This window comes from Pleuronectes platessa, chromosome 9, assembly GCF_947347685.1.
Source record: "Pleuronectes platessa chromosome 9, fPlePla1.1, whole genome shotgun sequence".
In the NCBI taxonomy this organism is placed as follows: Eukaryota; Metazoa; Chordata; class Actinopteri; order Pleuronectiformes; family Pleuronectidae; genus Pleuronectes; species Pleuronectes platessa.
In genome coordinates, this window is record NC_070634.1 from 1,757,380 (window position 1) to 1,785,145 (window position 27,766).

At 43.7% G+C, this 27,766-nt stretch overlaps 1 protein-coding gene across 1 annotated transcript in view; it reads right to left on the bottom strand.

Moving 5' to 3' along the window:
• Window positions 1-25,529, bottom strand: part of arhgap39 (Rho GTPase activating protein 39) — a 100,610-nt gene extending 75,081 nt beyond the window's left edge. The window contains exon 1 of the mRNA XM_053430288.1: window positions 25,404-25,529. Coding sequence (XP_053286263.1) covers window positions 25,404-25,414 — 11 coding nt within the window. The 5' untranslated portion in view covers window positions 25,415-25,529. The remainder of the gene's footprint in view (window positions 1-25,403) is intronic.
• Between the last annotated feature and the right edge of the window lie 2,237 nt (window positions 25,530-27,766).

The following is a 27,766-nucleotide window of genomic DNA, read 5'->3' on the forward strand; positions in this document are numbered from 1 at the left end:
TTAAGAACGCAGGGTTAAAACACACACTGAAAGTAATCGAGCCCTGTTATTAAGTTCCCTCTCGACGCATTTCAGCCAACAAGTCAAACCAGCCCTTTTTAAGTTCATTTTTTTGAATAAATAAAAAAATAATACATATATTGTATAATGCTAATTATACAATTCAATAACGGTGAAGTTTAAGTACAGTTCATTTTCTAGATGTATTCTAGCTGCCCCTAAATGGATTTTTATTTTACTATTTTTATGTATATATTTGATTGTTTTTGTTATTTCACTTTGTAAAATGTTTATTTGTAATGCCTGCAACTCTTAGGTAGTTTACATATGAGTAAATGAGGTGGATAACATACAAATTACTGCAAGAACAAGAAATACAGCTAGCATTACATCATATTGCAGAGATTTTGCTCCACCCCAAAGACATTTAGGCTGACACTAACTGACTATTCATTAGAGACTTTAGTGATTCCATTAGGAATATGAGAGATGACATATTTGCAGTACTGTGTCCTTCCATCTTGTGTGAGTGCATTGTGGTAAATGGTAGCAGACAGGCTGAAAGGCAGAGCTTAGTGTGGGCTGCTGCCCTGACACAGGGCCCTGACATAGGCTGATAAAACAACATTAGGAAAAGAACAAGCATTCAGCTAGAACAACATTTTACAATAATGTCAAAAAATTGCTTACTTCTCTAATGTAAAAACTGCCCGCAACATTAAAAACAGGACAGTGCCTTAGTTGTCCTACTGTTACGTAAGCCTATTAAGGATAATTATAATTCGAGCAATGAAAAATGTATCAGGAGTATCAACATTTTTAGACAAGTTTAAAAAAAAGAGTTGCTTGCACTTAGTCTCCTGCATCTATTCTTCAGGCACAGATGTGATGCATTCTGCCAAACCAACACCACAGGCTGGATTTTTATTCTGCATAGGATTCATAGGTGCAAGTGTTTGCAAGGCACCTCACTACAATCACATATATGCCTTTAAAGGAGGATGGCACAAAAAATAGAAGGAGATATGTTAAAACAAATACTGTTGAAGTTTTTGAGGTCATACAATTTGAACAGATGACTATTCTATTTATTAATCATTGTACATCAGTGACATGTATGGTCATAGTGCAATAAACAAACATGCTAAATATAGGCACTCAGACACACACAAATGAAACAAAACTGATTTAAACTTGAATGAATTTGTTTCTAGCTGCTTTCTAGAAACATCAGTGTTTCCCCTACCATTCTGTAAGGGGGGTGCCCCGCCCCGCCAATGGCACCTCCCGCCCCCGCTGGAAGATCAAGTTAATTATTTATTTTATTTTTTATTTTTTAATATAGCGCCAGATCGCAAGAGGTATGTCAATTCTGTCTCTACATGGGTTTAGATTTCTCCTCTGCTCTCTGTATCGCGAACGGCGGAGTTCCATCCAGATGCGCGCAAACACAGACAAGTGCGCGCACACACTGACACGTGCGCGCACACACTGAAACGATGTTGTTAAGAAGCTGGTTAGGAAAGGGATGACATTACTAAGCAACACTTTAATCTATCAGTGTTTAATCTATTTTCATCGGACCATTGTTCAAAACCAGCAAATCTGACGTGAAAAGATTTTTATTATAGACGAAAGTTTCAAAACGGTAATTTAACACAAACGAGGGTTATGGCGAAGTGCTCTATTCTAACAGTGATTTCAGGTGGTATCAATCAAATTTATTTGTATAGCCCATATTCACAAATTACAATTCGTCTCATAGGGCTTTAACAGGGTGTGACATCCTCTGTCCGTAACCCTCAGCAAGAGTAAGGAAAAACTACTAAAAACCCTTTTAACAGGGTAAAAATACGTAGAAACCTCAGAGAGAGCCACATGTGAGGGATCCCTCTCCCAGGACGGACAGAAGTGCAATAGATGCCACGTGCAGGAAAACATCATCAAGATTAAAGTCTTCAAGATTAAAGTCTCTAGCAGCATTTGATGAGGGTAAACATCCCGAAGGACAACCCCAACATGACATGCCAAGCAGTCCCGCTGCGATCAGTCCATGGTCAGCAACCAGCAGGACCACGATCCACCATCCAGACCAGAACGCCACTCCAGTCCTCAGTCCCCGTCCACTGCCACCCACCACGAGCCGCCGCCGCGGTCCTGGTACAATGCCCGTACCCGATGCCAACGCGACACAGGGTCCGCCACCACCACCACGATCAGCCCACACAACACAGAATCCGCCACACTGGGTCCACCACCACGACCCCCGGTGCGCGATCAACAAACCGCAATCCATGGTGCGGCCACAGAGGCCCTAAATCTGCGGGTGATAAAGCAAAGGGATTCCGGGGAAGGGGGATAGGGATGGAGAAGAGGAAGGAGAAGCTGGAAAAAGAAGCTCCGTGTGTCATGTGTCATAAAATAGAACAAGTAACGTTCTGCCGCACTAATTAGCTCTAATTATAAGCTTTATCAAAAGGTGGTAGAGAAGTCGTTCAGCAATGGGAAGATTGATAGTAGGATCTCGACTTTTGTCTTCTTTCAGTTTATGCGCATAATCCATGACGTCTTTACAGCGATTTCAACCACCAGCATTTCCGTATTTTCTTGACAGGTCTTCAAGTAGACGCGATATACACAAAAGAGTATTCCAGGTATGGAAGTCAGTAAATAAATAAATACATACATACATACATACATACATACATGCATACATATATGAGGCGGTGGTCTAGTGGCAGAAACTTGGACTATGGGCAGAGAAGGTCTCTGGTTCGTCTCCACGGAAACACAACAAAAGACGAACCTGGATTGATCTGTCCAAAAATCCAATAGTCTCTCTACCCTGTCTAGTGCCCCTGAGCAAGGCACCTTACTCCCCCAACATCTGCTCCCCGAGCGCCGTACATGGTCGCTCACTGCTCTGTGTGTCCTGCACCAGATGGGTCAAAAGCAGAGATTAAATTTCCCTATCTGCATGAGTGTGCCTTTGCATGTGTTTGGGACTAATAAATGCATCTTAATATATACATACATACATACATGCTTGCATTTATTGCATTTATGCAATAAATGCTTGCATTTATGCTAGGAATGTTCTGTCGAAAATGTAGACAGCATAAACAGGCAGTTGTGAGAGGAAACCAGACCCGGCCATTTATGGAGTCTCCTGATGCCAGTCCTACAGCAAGGACAAACACATGACGTCTGAGCATAACAGAAAAGCCTATCAGCGCAAGTCAGAAATTCAATGTACAGTTCACGCCATCGTTCAGCCCTAGTACTCATGTTGTTATCTTATCTCAAACAATGAAGAATCATAAAGATGGAGGGAGACAACATCTGCTGCTCCAACTGCAAAAACATGGACAGAATTTACAAAGTCACAAAGAGTAATGAGTAAAGATATGCAATATTGTCCGACTATAAAATGACTTCTATGAGGATGCATATATTTTTGTTCATATCACACACCAATATTTAGAGGTCGGGTTGCCGTGGTTGTTGTGCATTGTGACATGGTGTTCAGGAACATACCGATTACAAGACTTGACCTTCAGCCCACCATCTGTATAATTTTCTATTGAAATGAAACCTATTTGGTTTATGTTTATGAATCAAGTCCCCACATTCACAAAATAACTGGAAATACAGCGCTGAAGAGTCTAAATTAAGGATGGGCATAATTAATCGAATATCCAAGTTGCCCTGAACACAGCACAGTTAGGATGTTAGCAGCTGGAGGAAGAAGCCCGAAGCTAGCTCCGCTGCTCGGCATCATGTCCGCACACGGACCCTCAGTCCACGGGGAAGGGAACCCGGACAGACCCGAGTCTGGGTGAGGGGTTCCGGGAGTGAGGACATGACAACAACCGAACTGAGAGGTCTCATCATCTCATCTCATTTTCGTCCGCTTATCCGGGGTCGGGTCGCGGGGGGAGCAGCTCAAGCAGGGGGCCCCAGACTTCCCTTTCCCGGGCCACATTGACCAACTCTGACGGGGGGATCCCGAGGCGTTCCCAGGCCAGTGTTGAGATATAATCTCTCCACCTAGTCCTGGGTCTTCCCCGAGGTCTCCTCCCCACTGGACGTGCCTGAAACACCTCCCAAGGAAGGCGCCCAGTGGGCATCCTTACCAGATGCCCGAACCACCTCAGCTGACTCCTTTCTAAGTAAAGGAGCACCGGCTCTAATCCGAGTTCCTCACGGATGGCTGAGCTTCTCACCCTATCCCTAAGGGAGACGCCAGCCACCCTTCTGAGAAAACTCATCTCGGCCACTTGTACCCGCGATCTCGTCCTTTCGGTCATCACCCAGCCCTCATGACCATAGGTGAGGATAGGAACGATGATCGACCGGTAGATCGAGAGCTTTGCCTTGCGGCTCAGCTCTCTTTTCGTTACAACGGTGCGGTAAAGCGAACGCAATACCGCCCCCGCTGCTCCGATTCTCCGGCCAATCTCATGCTCCATAGTACCCTCACTCGCGAACAAGACCCCGAGGTACTTGAACTCCTTCACTTGGGCTAAGGACTCATTTCCTACCCGGAGTAAGCAATCCATCGGTTTCCTGCTAAGAGTCATGGCCTCAGATTTAGCGGTGCTGATCCTCATCCCAGCCGCTTCACACTCGGCCGCCAGCCGATCCAGTGAGTGCTGAAGGTCACAGGCCGATGATCCAATGAGGACCACGTCATCTGCAAAAAGCAGTGACGAGATCCTCAGACCACCGAACTGCAACCCCTCCCCACCACGACTACGCCTCGATATCCTGTCCATGAATATCACAAACAGGACTGGTGACAAGGCGCAGCCCTGGCGGAGACCAGCTCCCACTGAGAACGAAACTGACTGGCTGCCGAGGACGCGAACACAGCTCTCGCTTTGGGAGTACAGGGATTGGATGGCCCTGAGGATAGACCCCCTTACCCCATACTCCCGCAGCACCTCCCACAGTTTCTCCCGGGGGACCCGGTCATACGCCTTCTCCAGATCCACAAAACACATGTAGACCGGATGGGCATACATGATCCTTGCGAGAGTGAAGAGCTGGTCCATAGTTCCACGTCCGGGGCGAAAACCGCATTGTTCCTCTTCAATCTGAGGTTCGACGATCAGCCGAACCCTCCTTTCCAGCACCTTGGAGTAGACTTTACCAGGGAGGCTGAGAAGTGTGGTACCCCTGTAATTGGCACACACTCTCTGGTCCCCCTTTTTGAACAGGGGAACCACCACCCCGGTTTGCCACTCCTTTGGCACTGTACCCGACTCCCACGCGATGTTGAATAGGTGTGTCAACCATGACAGCCCCTCAACACCCAGAGCCTTTAGCATTTCTGGCTGGATCTCATCAATCCCTGGGGCTTTGCCACTGCGGAAATGTTTGACTACCTCAGTGACCTCCACCAGGGAAATTGACGAAGAAACACCATCAACCTCGAGCTCTGCCTCCAACATAGAGGGCGTGTTATTCGGATTCAGGAGTTCCTCAAAATTTTCCTTCGAACGTCCGACGACCTCCTCAGTTGAGGTCAACAGAGTCCCATCCTTACTGTACACAGCTTGGATGGTTCCCCGTTTGCCCCTCCTGAGGTGCCGGATAGTCTTCCAGAAACACTTTGGTGCCGACCGTAAGTCCTTCTCTATGGCGTCTCCGAACTTCTCCCACACCCGCTGCTTAGCCTCCGACACGGCAGCAGCTGCAGCCCTTCGGGCCTGTCGGTACCCTGCAACCGAGTCAGGAGTCCTCCAGGATATCATATCCCGGAAGGCCTCCTTCTTCAATCGGACGGCTTCCCTGACCACCGGTGTCCACCACGGTGTCCGAGGGTTACCGCCCCTTGAGGAGCCTAAGACCCTGAGGCCACAGCTAGCCGCCGCAGCTTCAGCAATGGAGGCTTTGAACACCGCCCACTCCGGCTCAATGTCCCCAACCTCCACAGGAATGCCAGAAAAACTCCGCCGGAGGTGTGAGTTGAAGATACCTAGGACGGGGGCCTCCTCCAGACGTTCCCAGTTCACCCGCACTACTCGTTTGGGCTTACCAGGTCTATCCGGAAATTTCCCCCATTCCCTGATCCAACTCACAACCAGATGGTGGTCGGTTGACAGTTCCGCCCCTCTCTTTATCCGAGTGTCCAAAACATGCGGCCTCAGATCAGATGACACGATCACAAAATCGATCATTGATCTTCGGCCTAGGGTACTCTGGTACCAGGTACACTTATGAGCACCCTTATGTTCGAACATGGTGTTTGTTATGGATAATCCATGACTAGCACAGAAGTCCAATAACAAACGACCACTCGGGTTCAGATCAGGGAGGCCGTTCCTCCCCACCACGCCTCTCCAGGTATCTCCATCGTTGCCCACGTGGGCGTTGAAGTCACCCAGCAGAACTACGGAGTCCCCTACTGGAGCCCCACACAGGACTCCATTCAGGGTCTCCAAGAAGGCTGAGTACTCTGAGCTGCTGTTTGGTGCATACGCACAAACAACAGTCAGAGTTTTCCCCCCTACAACCCTTAGGCGCAGGGAGGCGACCCTCTCGTCTACTGGGGTAAACTCCAACACCGCGGCGCCTCACGCCCTTGGCAACTCCGGAGAAGAATAGAGTCCAACCCTTATCCAGGAGTACGGTACCAGAGCTGAGACTGTGCGTGGAGGTAAGCCCCACCAGATCTAACTGATAGCGCTCCACCTCCCTCACAAGCTCCGGTTCCTTTCCCCACAGCGAGGTGACGTTCCACGTCCCCAGAGCCAGCTTCTGCCGCCCGGGTCTGGTCCGTCGAGACCCCTGACCTTCGCTGCCACCCATGTGGCTGCGCACCCGACCCCAACGGGTCTTCCCACAGGTGGTGGGCCCATGAGATGAAGAGAGGGGGGGTGCCACGTAGTTTGTTCGGGCTGTGCCCGACCGGGCTCCGTGGCAAACCCGGCCACCAGGCGCTCGCCATCGAGCCCTCCGTCTGGGCCTAGCTCCAGACGGGGGCCCCGGGCTTCCTCCGGGCCGGGTCACATCTCCTCTTCCGTCGATATTCATTGAGGATTTTTGAACCATTCTTAGTCTGGCCCCTCACCTGAGACCACTCTGCCATGAGAGACCCTACCAGGAGCACAAGGCTCCAGACAACACAGCCCTCAGGTTCACAGGGACACGCAAACCTCTCCACCACGATAAGGTGACGGTTCCAGGAGAGGCTGAGAGGTCAAGAACCGTCAAATCCAGCAAGCTCACAGCAGCTAGCTGCTGCTCTCTCCAGTAGCTAGCTGCTCTCTCATCGGGGTTTAAGAGTACAGCAGCACATATTTCAAGTGTAACCAGTGAACGGATCCCATTTAGCTGCCACAAGAGTTGTTCATCTTGTAATAAAGATCTCAATGAGGAAACACGCTGTGTTTTGATTTTTTTCACTGCATTTTAATATAGCCTATAAATAGTGAATTTTAATATAAAAATATTATTGATTAATCGAAAATCGATCGTTAATTCTCCCGACGATCGATTAAGAAACCTTAATCAAATGCCCATCCCAAGTCTAAATTAACATTTGTGCCAATTTTGAAAGGATCTCTTAAAGCTTTCTTAAGATAACGCATTGATGAGGTAAAACAATTTGTGAGCTCACAGTAACCTTGCCCTTTGACCACCAAGATTGAATCCGTTTATCTTGAGCTCCACTGATCATTTGTAGGGGTGCAACGGATCAAAAAACTCACTGTTCGGATCGTTCCTCGGATCAGAGTCACGGATCGGATCATTTTTCGGATCAGCAAAAAAAAAAATAGACAAGACAAATAAACATAAGTTGTGTCTTTTTGTTTATTAACAATATAAAATCAACTTAAAGTGCACGATTAATATCTTCTTTTCAACATAATTAATGAAAAACAACTTACAGTGCAACATAAAAAGGCACATCTCCTTCCTTTAAACATGGACCAATGACCATCAATAAAAAACAACTTAAAGTGCAACATAAGAAGGCACATCATCTTCCTTGAAACAAGAGCTTTATGAGAGTGACATAAAGCCTACGTCCACATCATCAAAGAAGAATTAAAGAAAGAAAACAAAGCATACATGAGCTTATAATTTCAAATTCTTTTTCAAAAAGACAAGGGTGTCTACATTGTCTGGGGAGAGTGTGGACCTCTTTGCAGTCACTATGTCCCCTGCTGTTGAGAACACTCTCTCGGAAGGAACTGAAGAGCCTGGCACAACGAGATAGCAGCTTGCCATCTTAGCAATATGAAGGTATTTACACTCATTGCTTTTCCACCATGTCAGTGGATCAACATCCACTGCAATGCCGCTTGCTGCCAGGTAGAATGCCACCTCCTCTTTGATGATGTCAGCAGGAGTCTTGCTGTCCATGTCTTTGCTGGCAAAGGTCTCTCCAAAAAGCTCTGCCATTGCCGACTTCTTTTGTGGAGGAGATGTGTCCAAGTTTGCTCCTGTTGGCTCTGCAGCTTGACCCTGCAGAAAAGAATAGTTGATTAATTAAACCTATTATTTATTTTCATGTTTCATAGACATGAAAAATGTGGCAATAACATTTAATGAATGCCATTATTACTGAAAATAAAAAATGTATGTAGATTTAAATTTATCATTTTTAAATAATATTTTTTTTCTTTACCTCATCACAGTCTTCAGTGGCTAGACTGCTCACAAGCTCAGTGGTGAGGTCACTGTATGTCCTCTGGCGTAGGTCAGGGTCTATGTGAGACAGGGACTTGAACCTCGGATCCAGGGCAGTAGATCTGTGAAGGTAGTCCTGTAGAGTAGGGGGTGAAGTGTATCTGGGCTTCAGGTCCTCTCTAATGGCAGTCTTGACATCTTGAGTGATGGTGCTGTCTTCCACACTTGGAGCCATGGATTGTAGAATCCTTGTTTTCAGCGGCAGGATCATTGACACCGATGGCGAAGTTTCAGTGCTCAGCAGAGATGTAACAGTTTTAAGGGGTTTAAGCACCTGGAGGACCTCCTCTGCCACTCTCACATCATCATCAGAGAGGTTTATGATGTCTTTGACATTTTTCTTTAGGGTCTTGTCGGTCAATGCAGAGTATATAGCTGCCTGCTGCTCCAGATAACGCTCCAACATATCATAAGTGGAATTCCACCTTGTTGGGACATCATTTATGAGCTTATGAGTAGGCAGCTTTAGCATCTCTTGCCTTGTCTTAAGCACATGAGCAGCTGTTGTGCTTCTGTGGAAGTAGGAAACCACCTTCCTGATCCTCCCAAGGAGGCGGTCCATCCTATTGACTGAGATTCCCTTCTGTGATGCCAAATTCACTACATGTGCAAAGCACCCTATCTGTGGGCCCAGTCCTGCCTCATTCACTGCATTTATTTGATTTTTGGCATTATCAGTTGTGACTGGGATATTAGTAGTGGGCCTCTTTATCTTCCATTCCTCCACTGCTTGTGTCAGTACCTGCGCAAGATGACTGCCTGTGTGACTTTCGTAGAGGGGGCGTGTCTGCAGCACCGGACTTTTCATCTCCCAGTCTGCTGTGATGAAGTGAGCGGTTATTGTCACATAGCTCACCGTTCCCCTTGAGGTCCACCCGTCTGTTGTGAGTGCAACAGAGGGTGCTACAGATAGTTCATCCACAACTTTTTTCTTCTCCTGCTCATAAAGATCTGGCACAATCTTTTCGCTGAAGTGAGTGCGCGACGGAATGTCGTAACGTGGCTCGAGCACGTTCAACATGTATTTAAAACCCTCGTTTTGCACAACCGAATATGGCCTCATGTCTGCACCTATAAACACACCAATAGCGTTTGTGATAGCTTTAGCCCGGTCGGTTTGTGCAGGAAGGGGCTGTTTAAATGCTGCGGTGATAAGCGGTTGTTGAGCCGCTTTCGGTTTCACTCCTGTCAGTGAAACACCGGGGTGATGTCGCTGCAAAGGTGGCCATGCTAGATGTGTTTCCACTGTTGTATGGCTTTCTTATGCCACAGTGCCTACACACCGTCACGGTTTTATCCACTAACCTCTTTCCTTCATCATTAACTTTGACAGGGAAGCCAAAATGCTCCCAAACAGGGGATTTAAATGACGCGGGGTGTTCAAGCTCCTCCGTTCCTCCGCTCGCCATGACCACGCCGTGTGTGGACTGAACGTGCGCACAATTTTTTTTTCTCCATAAATCAATCCGCGGATCATGTGTGTGCCGAACCGAAATAATTGATCCGAACGGATCACGATTCAATGATGATCCGTTGCACCACTAATCATTTGTATCAAATTTGAAGAAATAACTCGAAGGCGTTCTTGAGACAATTTAGTGTCAGCAGTTTGGGGTCAGACAAAATCTTGAATTTGAACAAAACTGTTTATCAATACTTAATCTGACACTGACAGAAACTGGATGTGAAATGTCTCTGCTCCGTACATCACAAAGTAAAGATTAGGATTTGGCATTAAAGGACACAATACCTGTAATTAATGGAGAACACTGCACATACCTTGAAGTACAGAATAAAGTTCCCTGCAGTGAAAAATGGACAAAGATATCAGCATAGATTCTAGAGATGAGCCGGATACTCGGCTGAAACGAGTATCCGGTACGGATAAAGCACTTTTGCCGAGCACAAGTATTATACGAGTAATACGAGTCAATATCTGTGCTCGGACTGAATGAAAATCCTCACACAGCGTCAAAGCGCTCCTCCCCTTCACACACCACTCTGCTCACTCACTCACAGAACAGCTCTCTTTCTCTCAGTCACTCAGGTTCGCGGGTCTTTTCCGTTAACGTTTAGGGTTTCTTCAGCTTTAAGTTTGTTTTTATTTCAGTTTGTACCAATGTTAATTTCGTTGACGAAAACTATGACGAAAAATATTCGTTAACGATCTTTTTACCATGACGAAGACGAGACGAAGACGTAACGAAAACGGATCTTTGAAAATAAAAACTATGACTAAATCTATTTTAACTTTCGTTGACGAGACGAGACGAAAATGTTGGTGGCTGACTAAGTCACAATAATTTATAACATCATCGTATCAGGCCGTCATGAAGAATCAGGAGCGGGTGAGTGTGTCTGTGTGTGTGTGTGTGTGTGTGTGTGTGTGTGTGTGTGTGTGTCTGTGTGTGTGTGTGTGTGTATGTGTGTGTGTGTGTGTGCGCGCCCCGGATAGCGCACCGGTCCCGAGGCTCCGCCCCCGCCCCGCTCACTCGCTTAGAGATAGGTATTAGTGGTATAAAAAATATTACAAATTAAGCTACACACACACACACATACACACACACACACACACACTCCCCCTCTCTCTCTCTGTCTCTCTCTTACTCACTCATATACACACACACACACACACCTGGTGTGGAAATAAATTTAAAAAAAATTAAAATTAAAAAATCATAAAAAAATTCAAAGTTAAAAAAGAAAGTTATGTTGAGTATGAAAACACTTATTACATTTCACTTCATAATTGCAGCAGCATGTGTTGTATTCATTGTTGCAAAACTTGTTCTGTAAATAGTTCGTTTGCTATTGTGATAGTTTTCTAATCAGCAATAAATATAACAATTTCTGATCAACCCATATCAATTGCATGCTTAAAATAACATACTGGCTAAAGCCCCGCCCGTTTCAAGACAACCCGGCCTACTTCTGGGTTAAATCCAGCCCACTTCCGGGTTAAATCACACGCACTTCCGGGTTAGGCCCCGCCCACTCCGAGTACGGATACGGATACAGATAATTCATATGGTTAACAGATACAGATAAAGATACAGATAATGCTGTACTCGCTCATCCCTAATAGATTCAGCATTTCACAAATGACTAGCCAACACAGAATTTTTCCTGAAAAATATCTGGGTTTAGCCCCCCCTCACCTCCCTGCCTCCTTTGGGAGCGTCAAGGGGGCAGCTCTTTAAACTAACACATTTACACAATAATCCTATTAGAGGGAGAAAGTGCTGTCTCTCTCTCTCTTGATCTCGTCATCCGTCAATACCCCTCTATCTCGTCAGCCCCTCCCCTCTCCCTCCACCCACTGTCAATGCCAGTCAATAGGCTGCTCACTCTCATACATTATTTCAAACAGGCTTTACTGCAGCCACAAGCAATCTGAGTCAACAACTATAGCTGCAAAGAGCTCAAGATCACATTTATTTTAAAAGGCACAAAGTGATGGAGGGCACATTTTCTTCTTAACGTGATGCTGCTCTCACTGGCAGCTGTGGCCCATTTGATAATTTCCATTTCACCATATTGAAATTACTAATACATTAATTCTGTCATTAACATTCATTGAATCCCTTCCTCTTTAGGAATTTGTTTTCAAAGTAAAAGCATAATGTTCCTTTGTTGCTTTATACCAAGCTGATTTACAGACCCTTTACGTTAAGAAGTTATGAACTTTGGTCTCATAATTGTGACTATTGCTTAAAGGTTCAGTGTGTGAGATTAATGGTGAAGTTGCCTGTTGCAGACGAACACCCTTGACTTCACCCTCCCCTTCCAAACAAGGAGGGGAACCTGTAGTAGCCTTTAGTTGTCATAAAAACGCAAACAGTGTTTAGTTTCTCCAGATTGGGCTACTGTAAAAAGCATGACAGCCTCTGTAGAGAGGACCCTCTCCCAATGTAAATATAAAATATTTAAATATAAAGTAATAAAAAGTAGTAATTTCATGCTGACGGCTTAAAACATTCACGTGACAATTTACATTGCACGTGGTACAAGCTGCAATACATCGAGTATATTCAATATATCGCCCATTCCTACTGCACACAATGTCCAGCTTGCATCCAATTAAAAGTTACAGTATATTGTAGGCATATTTGAGGAGGACTTACTAATGACAATGAATAATTCTGAAGTAGGATCCGGAGCATATCAAAGAATCAAGTCCATTTAAAAATTATAATACAGGTCTATTATTCATATGATAGAAAGGGGTGATAAAATAGGATTGTGAGGAGAATTAATCTGACTAATGGTTTAAGAAAGTCTGTCTGTCCATCTGTATGTCCATTCGTCTGTCTGGCATGTGGAGAACAGGCACTGCACTACTACAAATAAAGCCCTATTCCTAGTACATTCCAAAACAAAACATCCAATATCATTAAACATAGACAGATAATTATCTATTTTTAGTGAGGCATGTTTATCATAAAGATAAATTAAATTGCCATTACGTTAATGGTTATCTTTGTTTGGTTATTTTTCTTAATATTTAAAGGGAAATAATTAATAGAATTAACATTTATCAAAGCAACAAAAGAGTGCACTCAACAAGAAACAATAACATTCATGCCTGTATGAAATTACAGTGCAGTGTGCATGAAACACTACAATTACCTCAGCTTTTTCCACTGCAGCCCACAATACCAATGTTCAGAGAGACTACAGAGAGCAGGTGCTGGCTGTCTCAGCCTCAAAGTCTACAAGACACATTATCCTGCTATACCAGTAAATTGAATATCACTTTCCAACAGTGTTTCTCATTCTCCACATGGCTAGGAAAAAGGGATAGCTGTCAAACATGTTGTATTTCTACAATTAAATGTTCTGCTTGTTAATAGTTTGTCCAAGGGCTGCACAATTAATCGAATTTTAATCATGATCATGATTTTGGCTGCAACAATTAAATGAGCATGATCGTCAGCGATATTGACGTTTAAAATGCGTGCTCTGCTACATATCAAATCAAGGGCTTCCTCAACTAACAGTCAGCCAACCACCAGGGGGAGAAAGAGATGGGAGGTATCTTGCGCGCATCCTACAGCGGCAGCCTCAAAAAAAGTTCTGTCTCCAGTCGACTCCGGTATTAATAGAAGAGGAGAGATACAGAACAGAGAGTAGACGGTCGCGGGTGTTGTGTGAACGGTAAATCAAATGTCAGGAGTAGAAGGCGAGGAGCTAGTCCCTCGAAAAGGATCATCATCCGTTGTCTGGAAGTTTTGGATTTGGATTTAACAAACAAATCATATGCACCGAGTGCGTTAGAGTTGTGTCTGCGCTGCATAGCAATACAACTAATTTGTTCAACCATCTGAAAAATCACCACAAACCACAGTACAACGAATGCATTAAGGCCAAAGCTAACGTTACCTCACTGAATCTCCGTTCATGTCCAACGTTAACCCAGAAAACCATAACAGCGACCCTGCATATCGCGAAAGACAGACTGAAATAACGGATGCAATCGCATTTCATTTGGCCAATAAATAATTTGCCAAGTAAAAATAACTGTAGCTTTCTTTTAAAATGAGGCCTTTAAGTGAGATTATGATGCTTCAGTTTAAGGGTGATAACTTATACAGTTTCAGTATAATTTATCAATAACACCTTTTTATTGCCTTTTCTGCATAGGCCTGAATTGTTATCATTTGGTTGCATTCTGTAATGGCATATTTATTTTTAGTTAGCCCTTTATTTTGGGTAAACATTTTTTTATATTTTGCTTCAGGTGAATAAGAGCCGTATAAGTTTTATTTTGATGCAAAGACGTGTGCATTAGCTGGAATGTAGCACAACAATGGAAGTGGAAGCAGTGTTCTTGTTCATTTAAACGTGAAAGTGCAATAAAAAGATGTTGTCCCTAAAATTAATGAATAATCGTGATAAATAATTGTGATCTCAATATTGATCAAAAATAATCGTGATTATGATTTTGGCCATAATCGTGCAGCCCTAGTTTGTCCTCACTGGTGGATTTTATAGCACCTCTGGATAACATACACTGTCATCATTAGTGCAGGGATGACGTTTCTATATGAACCACTAATCCTTAAATTCCCCATAACATTCATTGCATCTGTACCTTTTCTTCCCAAACATAAACATCTATTCTAAATGAAATAATTTATTAGATGGGCACTCAGAGAGTGCAAACATCGGCCAAGAATCAACTATGTCCTGATGAAACCACAATTAAATTCACTAGATCAAGATTTTTATTTGGATTTGCACCAAAATTGCCAACACTCATACAAATCTGACCCCTAATAATACCAAGATCCTTGTATTATTCTCAGAGAAATCAACGAAAAAGCTAAAAATGCCCCATCTCGCTATGATGAAGAAAGTGAAGAGAAATTCCTGGATCCATCCTTCATCTGTATCTGCACCAAAATTTAATAGGTTCTTTCCTGACCCACACCGCATCCTTCCACCAAGTTTTTTGGTAATCCTTAGAGCAGTTTTTGCATAATCTACCACTATTAAAAGTTAAACAAACAAACAAGCAAAAACAACAATGAACCACACAGGCCGAAGTTAACATTGGGAGGTGGGCTGGGGCACTTTGAGATGTGCCCCAGGAAACTGCCTAGCGACTCGAATAATCCGAAACGCGACTGCAGCTCCCAGCCTGTTGCCTGCTCGGCTCACCTGAGCTAACAGGCTATCCCCGTCAATGAACACTGACCGGGGATGTGGACAGGTTGCACTCACATATCGGATGAATAACACGGTTTGATCTTCGGTTTGTTCTCCTGACAGAGAAGCTAGAAACGTCTGCGCTCCCGTTTCTGAGGTGAGTCAAGTTTAGCATTGTGTTAGTAGTGATGAGGAGAGGCGGTGGTCAAGTGGCAGAAACTTGGACTATGGGCAGAGAAGGTCTCTGGTTCGTCTCCGGTTCGACTCCACGGAGAGACAACAAAAGACGAACCTGGATTGATCTGTCCAAAAATCCAAGAGTCTCCCTACCCTCTCTAGTGCCCCTGAGCAAGGCACCTCACTCCCCCAACATCTGCTCCCCGAGCGCCGTACATGGTCGCTCACTGCTCTGTGTGCATGAGTGTGCCTTTGCATATTGGCACTCAAAACAGGTCAATTTGGGACGAATAAATGGATCTTAATCTTAATCTTAATGAGCAGGTACATGGCTTGTTTAGCTCCGCTAGCCTGCAGGCGATGCTAACGGGACCGTACGGAGTTATTGACCCGACATGAACCGGTCCATCCAGTGGGGGAAAGCGTTAGAGTTGATGGAGTTGAGGATGAGTGTGTTTGGAGAATAAGCTCCAACACGTAAGATATCTAATGGTATGTAAAGTTGTTTCACTCGCCAACCCATTTCACTTGACTACGTTACACAGATTATTATTCTGCAGAAACAGATTTACTGTGATCAACTGAAACGGGAGTATTTAAAGTCACATCTGCATGTTAAGAGCAGCTGTTTAAAGTAGCATTATGTCTCCTAAAGCTCTTTATTCAGAGTATTGATGTTGACGTTGATGTGAAGCTATGTGTCTGTCTAATCCAGTGATTTTCAACCAGTGTGCCGCGGCACACTAGTGTGCCGTGAGAGATCGTCAGGTGTGCCGTGGGAAATTATCTAATATCTAGTGTTGCATCGAAGTATCGGGCGAACATCGGTAGCGGCAGATATTTGCCTCGTTTACCGACATCTACACATCGGTAATAAACTTGACTTTCACCGATATCATTGGTATTTGTGGTTAAACCGCTTGTGGTGCCGCGGCTGGGGGAGCAGTCGCCCTCCTCTCCACGCCGCCGGAGACTCGGCGTGCGGCACGCCTCAACGTTTTTTGGGGGGGGGAGGTCCTATTCCGCTGTGCCTCACGGCGTCAGTGGTGCGGGGTGCTTTCTTTCTCTTGGACCGTGGGGCAGTGTCCGTCGCCGGTGCGGAAGGCGGGCCGTTGGAGGGGACCGGGTACGGCGGTCGGCGGCAGCGACTCTGGACGCGTGTCGGGCCCTTCTCGCGGATCACCTCAGCCACGGCGCCCGTTGGGGGAACCCTCCGTTCGCGCGGGGGGCCCCTTCCGGCGGTGCGCCTCGGCTGGCGCCTAGCAGCCTGAACTGGTGCGGACCAGGGGAATCCGACTGTTTAATTAAAACAAAGCTTCGCGAAGGCCCACGGTGGGTGTTGACGCGATGTGGTTTCTGCCCAGTGCTCTGAATGTCAAAGTGAAGAAATTCAATGAAGCGCGGGTAAACGGCGGGAGTAACTATTGGCACTCAAAACAGGTCAATCTGTTTTAGACAGGGTTAAAAGGTCCTGTTTTAAATGATCCTTGTGGTATTTTGACCAAAATATGTTACAGACATTTCAATAAGACCCCAAGGAACCATATCAAATGTGATAAAATGGGTATAATATGTCTCCGTTAAATAAAGTTTAGTTAAATCAAAGATTGTTTCATAAATCTGATTCAATTCGTGCTCATTAAAAGGTAAGAGTAAGAAAGGGCTGAAATAATTTAAAATAGTGCTTTTTAATACATTTAGAAATTATATTACTAACTATATGTATTATATGTACTGTGTTAGTCCATAGTGTCATTTTGGTTGGTGGTGTGCCCCAGGATTTTGTAAATGTAAAAAATGTGCCGCGGCTCAAAAAAGGTTGAAATTCACTGGTCTAATCGTTTTACTTTGTTGCAATCATTTTACTTTAATGCCGTATTATAGGCAACATCTTTGTGTCCCGCTGAGCGCTAAAGCATGTAAAATGTATATGAAACAGGATTTCTGCTCAAAATGCAGCCCATAGTATATCTTACTGGTCTATATAGGCCTACTGCTTATAATAATCAGCTACCTCTATTTTTGTGACGGTGACATGACGTCATACAAAATTGCCCCACCAGAAATTTCAGGCTAAAATCGCCACTGGAGTCACTGAATCCATGCAGTCTTTGAAAGAGACAAAACATTATTAATGGTGCTGTTCCTCTGCTATGTGCCGAGTGCGTTAACCCAACCTGATGTGGTTGTAACTCTATTCCAGCAACATGATTGGTTTGGTTTGGGGCGGCACTATTCTCACCATCATTGGCTCTTCGTGTTGTCCATCGAAAAACATGGATGGGATGAGTTCTATCGACGTTATATCGACATGTCTAAATTTCTATACAGGAAAAGTTATATCGCAATAACTATCGATATCGTTTTATCGGCCAGCAATACATACAAATAAAATAAAACATCGAAGCATCATCTGTTCCTTTGTTTGCACACATTTTTTTCAGATTTCGGGGACGTGTGCATTTTCAGTCAAAAATCCGGATATATCTAGAGAATAATTTTATTCCCTTTATCCATTAGTGATAGTAAAAGTTCTGCTAAGTGAAAAAGGCTAAAGTCTGCAGCAGAGAGAATCCATCCTTCACACAAACTTTGCTGAAAAAGGCTGAAATAACTTGTTTGCATTCCTGGATTTTTTTCTGCTACGCATTGAAGTCACTTAGAAACACGTCACATGGATGCCTACCGCCAAGTTTAGATGACCAATCAGAGCAGACTGGGCTATATGTGAGCGTTTCAGATACAGGATGAAGAGAGGCGATGTATGAGCCATTATATGAGGCATTATATGAGCCATATAATATCTAAATAAATAACAATAATGTCTATTAAAAATATTACAGCATGTAAACCTGTTCTAGCAGAGCCCTGAATTAAAAAATGAACCAGTACACGGAAAAAATTTGAGCACTTTAAATATGTACAAACCAACCTTGATTCCTAGAACTGGTGTCCAACTCATTTGTGAAACGAGATGCTTTGAGTGATACGTGCGGCCAAACATAATGAGGAGATGTTGTTAATTGAACAAAGTAATCAATTAACTAAACTTCGAGCATGTCTCAAGCACATAAAAACCTGGATGACCCACAATTTTCTCTTATTAAATTCAGATAAAACAGAGGTTATAATACTTGGCCCTAAACACCTTAGAGATACATTATCTCAAAATATAGTTGCGCTAGACGACATTGCCCTTGCTTCCAATCAAACAGTCAGGAACTTGGGAGTGATCTTTGATCCTGATTTGTCCTTTAACTCACACCTAAAACAAATTTCTAGGACAGCCTTTTTCCACTTGTGTAATATCTTAAAAATTAGACATGTCCTATCGCAAAAAGATGCAAAAACACTAGTCAACGCCTTTGTTACATCGAGACTAGACTATTGTAATTCATTACTATCAGCTTGTCCAAAATGCCGCAGCACGTGTCCTGACGAGAACCAAGAGAAGAGAGCACATTTCTCCAGTATTAGCATCGCTACACTGGCTTCCGGTTAAATCTAGAATAGAATTTAAAATTCTTCTCCTCACCTTCAAGGCCCTGAAAAATATGTCGCCTTTTTATCTTAAAGAGCTGTTAGTACCCTATCAACCCACTAGAGCACTCCACTCACCAAAATTCAGGCTTACTTGTTGTCCCTAAAGTAGAGTAGGAGCCAGAGCTTTTAGCCATCAAGCCCCTCCGCTGTGGAATAATCTACCACTTTCAGTTCGGGAGGCAGACACTATATGTGCGTTAAAGAGTAGGCTCAAAACCTTCCTTTTTGATAAAGCTTATAGTTAGAGCTAATTAGTGCGGCAGAACGTTACTTGTCCTATGTTCTAAAATAGGAAGCGTTTACTTTAAAAAGGCATAGAGGTATTGATGGCTGATCTACTGAGTGGGCCACATGGTTTTCATCATACTACTATACAAACCAGTAGCCAGTCAGATTTACCTTGAGCCTCAGTGTACCCCCAAGTTCAGCCTGTATCATTGATTACAAGGCAAAAACCCCTGATGACGCAAAGGGAATTTATGACACATGACACACGGAGCTTCTCTTTCCAGCTTCTTCTTCCTCTTCTCCATCCCTATCACATTGAAGTAAGTCATATCTCATCAGTACATGTTACTGACTTGACCCCTTCCCCCGAGTCCCTTTGCTTTATCGCCCGCAGATCCGGAACCGCTGTGGCCGCACCATGGATTACGATTTGTGGATCGTGGATCAGAGGTCGCAATGGTGGATCCAGTATGGCGGATTCTATATCGTGCAGGCTCATCGTAGTGGTAATGGCGGATCCTGTGTCCCGTTGGCATCATATAATCGTGGTGGACCACGACCGAGGCGGCGCCTGATGATGGATCTTAATAAGCGGCAGTGGACAGTGAATGTGGACTACAGTGGATCCGACCTGGATGATGGATCATTATCTTGCTGGTTGCTGACCATGGACTATGATTGCAGCAGGACTGCTTGACACATAGTATTGAAGTTATCCTTCAAAATGTTTACCCTCATCAATGCTGCTAAAAACTTTATTCTTGATGATTTTTTCCTGCACTTGACATCTATTGCACGTCTGTCCGTCCTGGGAGAGGGATCCCTCACATGTGGCTCTCTCTGAGGTTTCTACACCGCGTTCCACATTATTATGGAAATTACACTTTGCTCAGATTTTCCTAAATAGTAATGCACAGCCGGTCAGTATAATTTTCAAGTCATCAACTGTTAGAGTATAATTCAAATTTTATTGAACAAACCTCCCAATGATAACAGTATTTTTTTTCAAAAAAACAAAACTCAAAATTCAGTGTTCCAAATTATTATGCAGAGTTTCTGAGTTTCAAAGTTTCAAGATATTTTATAGGTTGTAAAGAACTAAAAATTGTCGTTTGTTGAATTTGCAGCATTAAGGTCATATTTACTGAAATCAAAAAAAGTTTTAATCAAAAACATCTTAACAGGTCAAGTTACATGTTAACATAGGACCCCTTCTTTGATATCACCTTCACAATTCTTGCATCCATTGAACTTGTGAGTTCTTTGATAGTTTCTGGTTTAATGTCTTTGCAGGATGCCATAATAGCCTCCCAGAGCACCTGCTTGGATGTGAACTGCCTTCCACCCACATAGATATTTTGCTTGATGATGCTCCAAAAGTTCTCAATAGGGTTAAGGTCAGGGGAAGATGGGGGCCACACCATGAGTTTCTCTCCTTTTATGCCCATAGCAGCCAATGCCCCAGAGGTATTCTTTGCAGCATGAGATGGTGCATTGTCATGCATGAATATGATTTTGCTTCGGAAGGCACGGTTCTTCTTTTTGTACCACGGAAGAAAGTGGTCTGTCAGAAACTCTACGTACTTTGCCGAGGTCATTTCACACCGTCAGGGACCCTGAAGGGGCCTACCAGCTCTCTCTCCCCATGATTCCGGCCCAAAACATGACTCCGCCACCTCCTTGTTGACGTCTCAGCCTTGTTGGGACATGGTGGCCATTCACCAACCATCCTCTACTCCATCCATCAGGACCATCAAGGGTTGCACGGCACTCATCCGTAAACAAAACAGTTTGGAAGTTAGTCTTCATGTAGTCCTGAGCCCACTGCAACCTTTTTTGCTTGTGAGCTTGGTTTAGGGGTGGCCGAATAACAGGTTTAAGGACACTTGCAAACCTCTTGAGCATCCTACATCTTGAAGTTCGCGAGACTCCAGTGGCACCAGCGGCTTCAAACACCTGTTTGCTGCTATTCAATGGCATTTTAGTGGCTGCTCTCTTAACCCTACACATTTGTTTGGCAGAAATCTTCCTTATTTTGCCTTTGTCTGAACGAACCCGCTTGTGCTGTGAATCAGTGACAAATTTCTTCACCGTCCGATGATCATGTGCATCTTTTTTGGAAATATCCAATGTTGTGATACCTTGACCAAGGTATTGCACTATTTGCTGCTTTTCAGCAGCAGAGAGATCCTTTTTCTTCCCCATTTTGCCTGAAACATGTAGCTTGCTTAATAATGTGGAACATCCTTCTTAAGTGGTTTTCCTTTGATTGGGCTCACCTGGAAAACTAATTATCACAGGTGTCTGAGATTGATTTCAATCATCCAAATAGCCCTGAGACACAATACCATCCATGAGTTTAATTCAAAAACTGAAAAATGAATGTTTATGACCCTTAAATCCAATTTGCATAATAATGTGGAACGCGGTGTACGTATTTTTACCCTGTTAACAGGGTTTTTTAAATAGTTTTTCCTTACTCTTGCTGAGGGTTAAGGACAGAGGATGTCTCAACATGTTAAAGCCCTATGAGACGAATTGTAATTTGTGAAAATGGGCTATACAAATAAAATTTGATTGATTGATTAATTAATGGATCAAGCATGTAACCGCGTTTGCCACCACAACCTGGGAAAACAAATTAGTACTCCATAAATGTATTCCTCTGAAGAACGGTTAGGTCTAAACACAAGAAGCTGAAGACAAACTTTGTCCAAATAAAATGAGGGCCGTGCTGAATCTGAAACAAATGGTATCCCTGCTTAATTATGGCAAAAATCATTATCACGATTATTTTTGATCAATATTGTTATCCTCATTAATTAAAATGATTACTCATTGACTTTGGAAACATCACACATTTATTAAAGTTTAAAGCAAAATAAATCATTTTGGCGCTTATCTTAACAGATTAGAGTGTCTTCACTGCCTGAGTGAAGAACCTCTGTCCTGGCTTTTGTGTGTGTGTGTGTGTGTGTGTGTGTGTGTGTGTGTGTGTGTGTGTGTGTGTGTGTGTGTGTGTGTGTGTGTGTGTGTGTGTGTGTGTGTGTGAGGTTCTACGAGACTATAACACAAGTACATCACCAAGTTATTATTCTGTTTGAAATAGAACAAGCCGTTTTATTTTGTAAATACACAATACACTTCTTTTATTGTCTTAATCACCCTCCCATGTCTGGGTTAGGTTGCCGAAAACCCACATCAGCCCACCCGCAATTGTCAGAAGAAGCAGAAAAACACAACCATCTGTACAACGAATCACATAGCAATCTTTTGGTTGACTGGAACACGGCCGCAAACACAACCCATGTTTCTGGATGAGAAGTTCTTGATAAATCAACCGAGATTCTTCTATTTATCTTAAGTTGTAAACTGAACTTGCTGTTACCATAGTAGTCACGTCTTCTATCGATGTGAGACACACACACACACATACAGCGGAGGGGATAGAGTGGTCGTCCTCTAGCCAGAAAGTCGGGCAGTTCAAACCCAGTAATGCCGAAGTGTCCTTGGGCAAGATACTGAACCCTGAATTGCCCCTCATAGAAAAAAAAGTGCTGCCCGTAGATGGCATAAACTGTACTGTAAAGCACTTGGAGTGTTATCAGGGCCGAAAAAGCGCTATATTAAATACAGGCCATTTACTATTAATCCAAATACTATCACCCAACTGCAGCCAATACATGAGCATGCTCTCGGTTAAGCCTGTGCTATGCTTTCTCCATATGAAATTATGCAAGGGTACAATTGCGTGTGGAAAGTGGGAGGAGGTACATCCCCACCCCTACTGCTACATTTCAACTTTAAAAGAATACAAAGAATAAGGAAAACAAAGCAGCAGCTCCTCTTGCATGGATGTCCACAGTTTAATTTGATTCATGGTTAAAATTTATGGAAGCTGATTTGCTGTACATTTATGGAAGACGTCCTCCCAGCAGAGTAGAGTTGCCGCGATTAGTCGACGTCAGCGATGACGTCTACGCTGAAAATTCGTTGACATCAATATTTTAAACCGATGCGTCGGACCCACACAAATTATGAATTTATTTTCTTCTTCAATATCACTACGTAACGCCGGGTTTACACCGGACACCGAAGCGCCACGCCACGCCGCTCCGCGTAGCACAGCGCTATTCTCAAGCGCGCTGGCGCCCAGCTGTTCACACCGGACGCGCTTCTCTCAGCGCCGGTCAGCCCGCGATTCTGCTTTCTCCGCTTGTTGTTGAATGTAACCCGTTCAATGTACTGGTTTGGGGGTAAATGATGACGGTCTTCATACACAGTCTGTCTCACGCACATTATAAAGCGAACTCGACAGACTCGACGCCGAAACCATCGGTGCAGGGCGCGAGGCGCATTGCAGACCATGTGAACTGCACAAAGGTTTAACAGGGGGGTTGATAGGAGGCTCCTGGCTTTCCTTGGCGCTGCGCGGTGCGGAAATGGAATGAAATGTCCTATTACATTTTTTTGGAGGAAAATTAATCGTTTAGATTAATCGACTAATCGGTAAAAGAGTCGACAGATAAATCGATATAAAAATAGTCGTAAGTGGCAGCCCTACAGCAGAGTATAATACACACAGCTGAACATGTGTGTAACTAAGGCAGTTAACTGAGTGTCCACATGTACTTATGATCTATGTGGTTTTCCATAGTAAAAGATGAACAGATACACTTTGTCAAAAAGATTCACTAGCTACATTTTTCTGATAAAAATCACAAAAAGACCACTGCTTGTCCAGAAAGTGGTTCCATGAAAGTCATTATCGCCAGAATGGACCTCGGTTCCTCTGAAATATGTGATTATCAGACCAAACGCTTTCTCATCTGAGAAATCTGATGATTGTGCATTCTGACCATACCAGAGGAATAAGGGGAAATAAGGCTTTGATGTGTCAGAAAAGACAGTATTTGTGTAAAGCTCCAGAGGCCACGGGGCAGACCTGCAGTAGTGATTTACATGAGGCCCAACAACCCATGCAACACAAATTTAACAGCCATACATTTTTTATTCAGTCTTATGAGCTGGCTTGCTGCTAGAGAGAAACAGCCATGGTCTATATTCCAGATGTGGCCCACGACCACACTTTAACGTAAAGAGACATCATTTAAAAAAGACCCTTTACTCATCTTATGCTTTGTGAAACTACAGTGCACGGGTTAGGTAAAGCTAGACTGTGTTCTCTCTGTGGTAACACAAAACTCTATTCATATTACAGATGTTCTAATTGTGTCCTTAGGGAAAATTATACATTTAAGGTATACAACATGGGAGCATTGTTCAGCATCATTTAAAAGATGTGACAATAAATTGAGCTATTGTCCATCCATTAGGTTGGACTTTTAATCTTGTGTTGTGTAAGAAGATATAATACATTAAATTATGGGCTATAACATGGATTGTCCACAGAACGAGGTCACTTGAACCTGGAGGATCTGTATGGGAATGTGGTGAGAGGTCTTCACTCGTTAGGACACTCAAGTGTGAAACCAGGTTGTCTACAGTGAACCCATGAAGGCTACATGAGGTGGTGTTCACGGGATGGTGCCTCACTCCTCTATTTCCAGTACCTCCTCTCAAGGGAGGTGCCTCCATCCATCATGTGAGGGAGGATGAGAATATAACCGGGCGAGTCGAGCATCGACAGCCGCGGATAATGGCTTCAGCCTCGCTGCTAGCATCCCGCTAGAGGAGCAGGTTAGCTGCATTCCAGCAAAGAGACGGAGATTAAGACCGACAGGTGCAACAGCATCCTCCTCCTCCTCCTCCTCCTCCTCCAGCCGAGCAGCCTCCTTCTACCGCTTCTGCCACCTTCACTAATGTCAGGAGAAAAACGCCCAAGACGACAACACCCAGCCCACAGCGAGCGGCAGACAGCGAACCTCGACTCTTATATGTGTTCTTCATTGTGAAGATTGTTGAAACGAGTGAGCGAGCATGAGCGCAGAGCAGCTAGCTAACAGCCGCTCCAGCGCGGAGAGCAGCCGGAGCGCGGTTAGCCTGGTTGCTGAACTGGCAGCCTCCCTCCCTCCCTACGGTTCGAGGTGACACAGCAGCGGGCAGGAGGAGCAGAGCATCCCGCGTGTCGGTACACTCACCTCTCCGCCATGTTCCCGACGCTCCTCACAGACTGGTCACGGTAAATCCCACTGCGTCTCCCATGTTGCCTACATTACCGTCGCCGCAGTCAACGAGTCACCCACTGCCAGTCCAGTGCGAAGCCGTCATCAACTACACCCACCTCTTCCGGTTCTTACCTTAACAATAAAAGCTTGTCGTCGCCTGTGCAACTGAGCCTCATCAAATATCAGAAAACATGAATACGACAATTAGGCAGTACTCCGGTTTTATGTTACACTCTAGCATTCATATATAATTATTTTGGACTGATGAAAAATTGTTTGTTCGAAAACTCAATCAAAGTAGTAAAAGTCGTAAAGCCAAATGTTTACAGTTTATATATGTTAAATATGTCATTAATCATCATAAAACAGACGTTACATAATAAATCAGGATAAATGTAATATTATAATTATTAAATGCATTATTTATTACATAAATAGCATTTCATTCCACATCAAAATCCAATTTTTTTTTATTCCTCTACAGATTATATGGCACAGTGTATTTAATGGGACCACAACATGAACTTGTATACCTGTGTAAGTGAATGTGAAAACATATAACATAAGACATATAAGGCAACCTGTGCAGAATAAGATTTATATTATGTTTGATCAGTTTTCTCACTATAGCAACGCAGTTGTTATGGACCGCACACCCACATCAGAAGGTAAAGGGCCGGTCAGCAGAGGTTACCCCCACATTTCCCCATAAAATGAGACTGTAGCAACCGCAAATGTTCACATCTAGAGTTTTATTCTGAAGTTAATATTTGAGAGCTTCTGGTGTTGATGTTGCTGATTCTTTTTGACTTGATGTGCAAAAGAACGAGTGCAGCTCGTTTCAGGTGGAGATGCTCAGATGTAGACTGAAAACGACATTACATATAAGATTGTTGCGTGTAAGACGCCACACACACGCGCACACACACACACACACACACACACACACACACACACACACACACACACACACACACACACACACACACACACACACACACATACAATTTGTATTCCCGTGATTTTTCTGGGGGGTGTCACCAGCCAATCCCAGTATACTCCGGGGCACCGTGGAGATGTCTTCGATGGCTTTCACCCAGGGCTTCCACAGAAACACAGACACTCCCTCTGATAGCCCACCTGAGGACTGTGTGGAGATGTTCATGTGAAACCTCCATGGTGAGGAGCAGAAAACACCTTGGTGAATCCCAGCTATTAGTAACCACAGCTGTGAAAGAGCAGGAACATGACAGGTTGTTCTTTTTTCAATCGGAATTTAACACCGACCCTTTTGGTTGTTCTCAGGTTCTGCTGACCCTTTAACTTTGAACTGAACATGCTACTTGCCAGCAAGTCTTAGTCTCATTCTTAGGTTTTATAAAGGATTCATAATTCAAGATTTTGCTCTGTTGCTTTGAACTCTGACACGGAAGCTCAGCCCATACCTATGTCTAAATCTTCAGTGCACTTATTGTTTCTGTCATTACTTGCTCACATGTTCTGTATTGAGTTGACTTTTTCACAACTCTACATAATTGGCACAACAGCAGTCAGTCATCGTGGACTAAACTGTTGCCCACATCTCATTGCTTGGACACAAAATGCATTCAGTGGTCACATCTTTCAGATTTCATCAACTGCTTCCTCACTCATATACAACAGATACAGTCAAACCTCTGTGTATTTAGACTCCATTTTACACATTTACACACTGATGTAAAACAATATACTAAGTTTCATAATCAAAAATCAGTTACACAAAATAACAGGATGAGACAGACATGTGATGCATCTAAAATAAAACTGCATCACTTGTGGACCCAGGAGATTATTTTTAGTTTATCTTGTGGATTAGTTTTTGTCTGCAAACAGGAAGGTCGAGACAGAGCTGAGGCTGGAAGAGCAGAGAGAGTGGCCTGGAGAATGAGAGGAGGTCATACTCATACATGATGGAGGAAGAGCTGTAGTATTTCTTGTAAGAAAAAGCTGATTGATGTGGGTTTTTCAATACTGTAAGTTGAGCATTTGTGTGCAGTCAAATATATATATATACTTCATATATATACTTCATATATATTAGTGTTTGTGTGTGTGTGTGTGTGTGTGTGTTTGTGTGTGTGTGTGTGTGTGTGTGTGTGTTTGTGTGTGTGTGTGTCGGAATGTCCTTACTCAGAGTTTGGTTGTTTTCATTTGGAAAAATGAAATTCAAACATGCCAAAGAACATCAAATATATAAAAGAATGAATATTGCAAATCATACAGGGAGTGAAATACAACATTAATGTGATTACTAATAATTTCATTCACTTTCATTTCAGTGAGATTTTATTTAATTT